Genomic DNA, 8,482 nt, shown 5'->3' with positions numbered 1-8,482 from the left:
AAATCTGAATAACTGTTTAATAGCATTCAGAACCAATGCATAAAATGTAGAAGCCTGTCATTACATCTTTATACCTCCAGGTGGTGCTATTTACCTAGCTATAGGGAGACGCTCTCTGCCCCATTTCCTCTTAGGTTAGTTACTGGTCTTTTTTTTTTTTTTCCCCAAAATGTTTCCGTTTTTACAGTTGTGTTCTTTTAAATGGTCAATAAATTTTTATAGCCACTATTTGAAATTTGTCAGATTATTGTAATTCGTGTTTCCTAGCCAAGAATATTTTTTTATATCTGAGAATCACTCAGAATAGATGCTTACTTTTGTTATTGGTCCTCTTTTCCCACCCTGCGTTATTTCTTGGAACCCAAGCTTAGCCACAGACATTTGGGATCTCTGTAGAACTTACCCAACTCCCTTTAAACGTGTATGTTAGTTAAAAATAGATTTCTAGTTCAGTTAAGGCAACTCAAATTTATAGGCTTCTGAGTAAAGAACATCATCTTACAGAATACTTTTATCCCCCTAAGCCAATGAGTGTTCCTTCCAGACCTGACCTGATTTTTTGGTGAGGGACACTTGTCAGACACCAGAAATATTAACATGATTTGAGGTCACCTTTGCAGTGACAATCTAAATTCCTCAGAAAAGTATTCCTAGGGGGAACAAAATAAAACAAAACAAAAACTGAGAAGTCTGGGACAATCTCTTCATTTTGGTACATTTCAGTGCCTGGAGGTGTGGGAATTCTGTTATATAGCATTGAACTAGGACAGGAGAGCAGTGACATCAATTTTATCTTCAGTAATATTTAGAATTTTTAAGACTGACTTTAAAAAATAACAAACTAACGTTATTTTCTTATTCTTTCTTCCCTTTTTCTTTCTTGTCACCAGGGGTTTGTAAACAAGCTGGATGAATTCATTCAGTGGTTAAATGAAGCCATGGAGACCACTGAGAATTGGACTCCCCCTAAAGCAGAGACAGATAGCCTTAAACTGTACCTGGAGACACATTTGGTAGGCAAGATTATGCATTCATGTTGTTAATAATGAAAGAATTTTAATGTGCTACTTGTTTGTTTATGGAGAATATCATTTTATTTATCAGAAGTCACTATATGCTAATGAAATGAGTTTTAATGGGTAAATGCAGAAGCTGGATATTTGCAGACATTTCAAGTAATACTATAAAAATTGAAATCCTTCCCATTTCAAGCTATTCTTCTGATTTTTATTTCCCAGAAAAGTAATTCTTTTGAAAGCATCTTAGAACATTTTACTGGACCCTTGCTCTCTAAACTCAATTGAAGTTTTCCTCATCTTAAAAAAAAATAAGTGGAAGAGATAATTTTGATGACCATTCTAAGCTCTCTAGAATTCTTGTAAAATTAATGAACCTCTCATTACCAGGAGGGTCTACTTTATCGGTTCTACACTGGGTTATTTTAATAAAATATTTAAAATGATGATCTCCATCATTTTTGCAGCTATGTGGGTTTTTTAGCATAATTAATACAACTGTCACTACACTGGTCTCTGTGCATGGGGACAACCATGGAGCGGAAGTGGAAAACACTTGGATGAATGTGCTTCTGAATATGTTAGAAGCAAGAATTATAGACTGGGGGACATTTGATGAACCTCATGAGGTTTTTACTGAATGCTTCAAATGGCCGATATCAATTATGAAGGGGTGGAAACCAAGTAGTGGAGTGTGATAAAGCATGAAGAAAAAGCACGTTGTCATAGGAAATGAAAATTCAAGCTTTGAGGATCTCATTTTTATTCCTTTCACCAATGGGATAAAATTGACAAAGGCAATGAACATGAATCCTTGGGTACCCAACTGTGGGGTTGATTTTCTGCCCCTCTTACAAACACAGAATTTGGATGGAGTAAATATTATGTGGGAGTCCTGTCTTAGTGCAGGTTTCCAGGGTTCTGAACTGTTTTCTGTGATGTTAAGTAATAGAATGGTGGAGGGTTTGGGGGAAGGAGAGAGAGAGAGAGAGAGAGAGAGAGAGAAGAGAGGATGTTTTAATATTTGTTATTTAAGTTTTACATTGTGTTTTATATCATGCTAGAAAAAGTATCAAAATCCTAATATTGCATGCAAATAGCCTCGTAGATAATGAACAATGATAAACCTGTGTGGTAGAGGATAAATGTATTGCTTTCCATTTTGGAGAACTGAGTTGATGGTTTGTAAGAATGCCAATGACCTAACCACCTCTCTTGTACAAGGATTTTAACTACTGCCCTGAGTACTCAATTTTCTGTTGAGTAGCGCGCCTTTTTATTTTATTTTTTTTGAAGAGGGCATTTCATAATAGCAAGATAAAGATATTCAGTGCTTTATAATGTAAATTGTATTAATTAGAATGTCAACTTTTCACTGGCATTGTTCTGACAGAAACTCTAATCTGTGTTTAAACAGGAGTATATGAACTTTATTTCACATCAAGTGTGCTGTCTTAATTTCTCTTGATTTAATATTTTATGGAAAACACACATTTAGTTTTGAGGCCCAGAGGGCATGGGACATAAAAGGCACTTAAACCCTAGGCTGTTTATTGAAAACCAGACTATGAACCAAGGTCTCCCTTCTTTTTACAAGTTGAGTGACATGGCCTCTTTGTAACCACTCCTATTTTCAAATAAATAACAGAGTCCGTCTCCACATCCCTGTGTGGCCTCTGCCTCACTCTAGCCCAGTGCTATCCACGAGAGCTTCCTGTGATGATGTATTATACTATATTGTGCTGTCCAATATAAGAGTCCCTACCACATGGCTCACCTGCGCTCTTGAAATGTGGCCAGTGCAAGTGAGGAAATTAATTTACATTTAAATTTAAATTGCCAGTTGTGACTTATGATTATTGTATTTCTGGCCTTATAAATTGTAGAACACCTTAAAGTTGACCATAATGAATTGCAGGTATCCGTACCTGCCTCATGCTGACATTCTCATCCAATATGTGGAAACCATCATCTCCTTTGTTGTGGCTCTTTACCCCAGAGCAAAGAATTCTTCTTAAAATACTTATCTCCTAAAGGATAGTCCTGTTTCCTATAATAACCAACACTGTTTTTGAATGAGCTTTTTCCTTTAATCATATCTGATTAGATTGGTTGGAACACAAATAGTGCAGGGACATCTTTATCTCTGCTTTGTAAGTTGTCAGAGACTGCGATCTCCAGACTTGCTCACTGGATGTTAAGTTAAAATATCAAAATTCAGTTTTAAAATTACAAAGACTACTGTTTAACAATTACTGACAATCCGGTGTGCGTGAATTGCCGTTGAGTGATACTCAAGGACAATTACGAACAGTCACTGTTCAGCAGCGTGCTGTGCCTGTTATTCTCCACACAGCCTGTTGTTCAAACACCTTTCAATAAAACTCTGAGTTATTCTGTCTCCATAAGCATCTACATTGTCCTCTGATGAACATTATTATTTATATTTATTTCCTTATTATGCTGTTTAGTTAATGTTATTCTTCTAAAAAGAAGGCCAAACAAAACAAACACCAACTCCTTCTCATAAAGAGAGCATATGATTAGGCCTTAGGATTTATATTCCTTAGGCATTCTGCACAAATAATTGCTATTCCTTGATGAGTGGGCAAATGGCATTTGCAAAATTATCCAGTATGTAGAGATAGTGACATGAGGTTCTTTAAATATATATATAGATTATATAATTTAACATTAAATCAACAGATGTATGAGCTTCTGTGTTGTTTCTCTCCTGATTTAATAATATATTAGCAAAGTTGGCACCCTGCAGTGTTTATTTTAAAGAAAAATAAGTATTAAAAACAATAACAAAAGTTGTACATTTATATTTTGATGCTTAATTCAATTATTTTCCATGATGGTAACCAAGGGTTTTTACCAACACAAATCAATTAAAGCTTCACAATACCTTTTCGAGAGATATGAAGGAGCTTTATTTTAACTGTAAGAAATACTGTGAAATTGCGATGATACATCAATGATTTTCCATGATAATTAATCATCTGCTTGCAACCTGGCTGCTCCTTTCAGAAATACAATTCCTATCTTCCAAGAAAATGACATTTTCAGGAAAATGTCATTCTGGAAAGGTATTTTGTTAGTATTGAGCATATTGAATATCTTTCTTATTTGAAAACCACTTTAAAAATAGCATTGTCTATATATGTTCTTGGACAGTCTTCCTTTTCCTTTTTTTCCTTCACCTCTTTTCACTTTTTTTTTTTTTAGCTTTGAGGTTTAATAGACATATATAAATTGTATATATTCAAAATATACAATTTTACTAGTTTTTACAATGCATATATCCATTAAACCATCTCAAGAAAGTGAGCAAATCTATCACTTCCAAAAGTTTTCTCACAGTTTGTGTTCCTCCTTGACCCCTCCCAGATTCCTAAGCAATGATTCATCTGTTTTCTGTCATTATTAGGATAAGTTTGTACTTTTAAAAGTTTTATATTAATGGAATCAAAGATCATGTACTTTCTCTATCACTTCTTTTGGGCTGGTTTCTGTCATGAAGTGTACTTATTTTGATGTTTCAAGTGTCAGTCATTCATCCTTTTGATAGTGGTGTATTAGTCCACTGCATAGATATACCACAATTTTTATAAATCTCCATCTTTTTTTTTTTAAAGATTTATTCATTTATTCATACAGAACTGGGGTACAGGCCAGAGATGCAGAGGGTGAGAGGACTCACCAGAGACAGAGTGGGGAGCAGAACAGGCAGATCGACGAAGTACACTGCTGAGGGGAGCAGCGTGCGGGTCAGGAGAGGTCTGCCGCGCCATGTGGTCACCTCCGGGGCAGGCAGGGATTGAACTCATGCGAAAGTGGCTTAAGCTTCTTAGTGCAGTGCTTTAACCCGCTGCGCCACCAGGGAGGACCAAAATTTCCATCTTTTGAGTACATTTAGATTGTTTCTTTTACTGCTCCTTTTTTATTGACTAAAGAAGCACAATTTTTTTTAAAAACTGCATTTGAGTAGAAGCATCATATATAGTTCCTGACAGGCTATTTGGATTATTTTCCATTCAAAAGAACAGTATCTTCAGGGTTAGGACAGAGCAAGCAACTCTGCTTTCCTACACCCTCCCAGAGATTTTACTGCATATAAATTTGATTCTGAAAAGATAACTCTGATCTCATAAATAGTTTCTATACATGCCTAACTTACCAAGTAGGCATCATATCACTTCAAATCAATTATAGGATAATAAACAGGAAATTCTTTTACAAAACTATAGCCAGTATTCAGTAGGAAAAAGTAAAGTCAAACTGACCACGGATAACTGTACAAGATTTAGGGAAAAAAGAACCATGTGCAAAAGGGTTTGGCTTCAACTTAGGAGATAAATTTGTGTATGTATCACCATGACATGTTGGGTAACAGTAATAGCCTTATAGAAACAGCCTTGGAGGAATAACATTCTTAATTCTTTTTGATAAATGAAAAAACATGGGGAGAAATGGTTAAAATTAATTCATATATACTAGCACCTGTGAGTGCTAGGAGTTATTTAGGAATTAGGAGTACCTGATGAATAAATTTGGCTTTTTTCTTTGGCGGGGGCGGGGGGGAGGAGGTTTTACAATCTAAGATAGATAGATAGAATAAAGAAAATAAAAATGTAAAGAGTCAAAAGTAAGCCTTCTACCTCATTCTTCCTAGTTACCAATATTCTTTCCTGAAGCAATCATTATTTTTCATTAATATCCTCTATAGCACTTTAGGTATTTGAAAATATGGCCATAGATGGAACATAGTCATTTATAGACTGGTAAGTGGAAAATGTAATATAATCAGTAAACTTCATGTGAGATAAGCAAAGTAATATTTGCAGCTCTGAGAAATATTTATTTATTTTTTTCCTTAGGGTAGGTAATGTTCAAAATGGTAATCTGATATAGACTTTACAGTCTATGTATGTTACTTGTTGGTTGAAAAGGGAGGAGAGGAGAAGGAAGCACATGTTATGGGCAAGTACAGAGGTGTGGTGAATGCTGGTGTATGGCTGAACCTAGGTTGAAATCTTGCTGTTTGGGGCCAGGTGATAAAGGATGTTGAATGTCTTCTTAATGGTTGTACTTTTCTCTGGGATCAATGGAAGTTCAATGAAGGTTTGATTTCATTTCATTTCAAAGCAGGAGAGTGACATGAATCAGTCATACGTTCCACAGAGGTAGGGTCAACTTGGCATAGATGAATTAAATGAGGTCCAGGGCTTAGATGCGAATATAACTATGGGCATAGTGGAATATATATTAGAGTATAGCATCCGAAAGATACACAAGCAGGATATTATCATTTTCTTTTAAATGTGTGTGTGTGTTGCTAATTAATATATGGAAATACAAAAAAAACACTAAGAATAAAGAAAATAAAAGTGTAAAGAGTCAAAAGTAAGCCTTCTACTTCATTCTTCCTAGTTACCAATATTCTTTCCTGAAGCAATCACTATTTCTCATTAATATCCTCTATAGCATTTTAGGTATTTGAAAGTAATGTATATGTGTACTTTGTTCCCTTAGTTTATGCTAGAATTAAAAATTAGTAAATATAGAATGATTTAACCCTTTAAATAGAAACACAATGTTCATGCACAGTGAATATGTCATAACTTATTAAACTGGTCTTCTTTGATGGTAACTTAGGTAGCTTGTAATCTTTTCCTGTCACAAACAGTGCTTCATTGAAAATTCCTAGACATTGATCATCTTGCATAAGTGTCCTTAGAATAAACACTTCATGTGTGAAATTTTAGGGTCTAAGTTTATATAAAATTGTCATATATTTGCAAGTTGTCCTAGATAGAGAATATATCAGTTTACCCTCTGTAGTATGTCAGACTGTCTACTTCTGCATATCCCTGCTCTCAGAATATGTTATCACATTGGTTGATCTTTGTTCCTTTGATAGTTATGAATGGTGTCTCATTGTAGTTTAGTTTGTATTATATTTTAAGTGGAGTTGAGTACCTTGTCATAGTTTTAAGAGTAATTCATATTTCTTATTTGAGAACAATTTGCTCTGTTATTAGTCTGTTTTTCTGTTGAGTCATTGGCCTTTTGCCTTAGGATTTATGGGAGCTGTGTATGTATTAAAGAAATGAGATCTTTTTCTATGATATGAATAGAAAATATTTTTGAAAGAAATTATTTTGGGGGCCCTGTCCCAGAAGGACATGAATATTTTAATGGTTTCAGGAATCTAAGGTTAGGCAGATGTGAAGTCCAGAATTATAACAGGTCTGTGTCCCTGGCAAACGTATGTTTAGATTTCAGTCCGGGAAAGACCAATATGTTCTAGGGAGTTTGCTTACTCAGACATGAATAGAACAAGCTGAAGATCACGGAGCATGTGGTTGAATGAGTGGATTAATGATGTCTGGGCAATGAGGCAATGAGAGGAATGGAGACTATGTGTCAGGGTTATATGACAAGAATAGAAGAATATAAAAAGGGAAGAGCGTAGAGGAAGAGGGACAGATTAGAGCAACAGGTCAACAGTTCTCTTTTTGATGTTTTCTCTGGTCTAGTCACAAATCTCAAGACCAATGTTTGTGTTGTCTTTCCCGTCTCCTCTGAGGGAATAGCACAGGAAGGCCTGCTACTCATAACTGACAGCAATCTGACCAAAACTTGAATGTAGGAAAGAGTTTTACTTTCTCTTGGGTGATGAATGTGAACAGTTTGTTCTATAGCTCTTTGGATATATTTTTTATGTAAAATGCATCCATTTAAAATATTTTTTATTGTACTATATTGTTCAACAACTTCTTTCCTGTATCTAAATATGCCTCCGGCACTTTTTCGTGAGTACATGAAGACATACTGCACATTTCAGCAGTTCCTTAATAATTTATAATTTATTGTGTTAATGTGCCACAATTCATTTAATCACCCCCATGATGATATCCATTTAAGCTGTGTCCTTGTGCTTTTGTAAATAATAATATAGTGAACATTTGGGCTATTTTAACACCAGTTGAAGTCTCTTCCTTGCCCCATTAGTATCTATCTACAGCAGCAACTCAGGACCCCTCCTATAATAAGAAATTGTTGTTCTGTAGTGACAGCGTTTGTTCTAAGCCCTAAGAACTGCATAGGACCCATGATTACATGTGCATGAATTTTGAATCCATGTTTGTTGGTCTAGCTTTTAAAGTCCTTCTTGAACTTGGTATATTTTAGTATTGGTTCCTGCAATTTGAGGTGATAACCACAAGGTGGCACAGAAGCACCAAACTACTGTATACAGTGCTTTATGATCTTGGGATCCTTCAAGGGTTTAGTTTCTTCCATATTATATGATTACCCCAAATACTCCCAAACGCAGATTGAATTAAACTAATAATGTGTCAGTCTAAAAATATCTGAATACAAATATTTTCGCACATTTACCACCTACGATTAGATCTTCATATATATATATGTATATATATATATATATATATATA

General features: G+C 35.0%; 1 protein-coding gene across 1 annotated transcript in view; it reads left to right on the top strand.

Annotated features, from left to right (window-relative positions):
- Positions 1-8,482, top strand: part of AKAP6 (A kinase (PRKA) anchor protein 6) — a 412,455-nt gene that overhangs the window by 185,010 nt on the left and 218,963 nt on the right. Inside the window, exon 5 of the mRNA XM_004681951.2 lies at positions 891-1,013. Coding sequence (XP_004682008.1) covers positions 891-1,013 — 123 coding nt within the window. The remainder of the gene's footprint in view (positions 1-890; positions 1,014-8,482) is intronic.

The sequence above is a fragment of the Condylura cristata genome, unplaced genomic scaffold, assembly GCF_000260355.1.
Source record: "Condylura cristata isolate star-nosed mole 26May11 unplaced genomic scaffold, ConCri1.0 scaffold00013, whole genome shotgun sequence".
Lineage (NCBI taxonomy): Eukaryota > Metazoa > Chordata > Mammalia > Eulipotyphla > Talpidae > Condylura > Condylura cristata.
The sequence above is the reverse complement of the archived record's forward strand: the minus strand, read 5'-3'. Positions and strand labels throughout refer to the sequence as shown.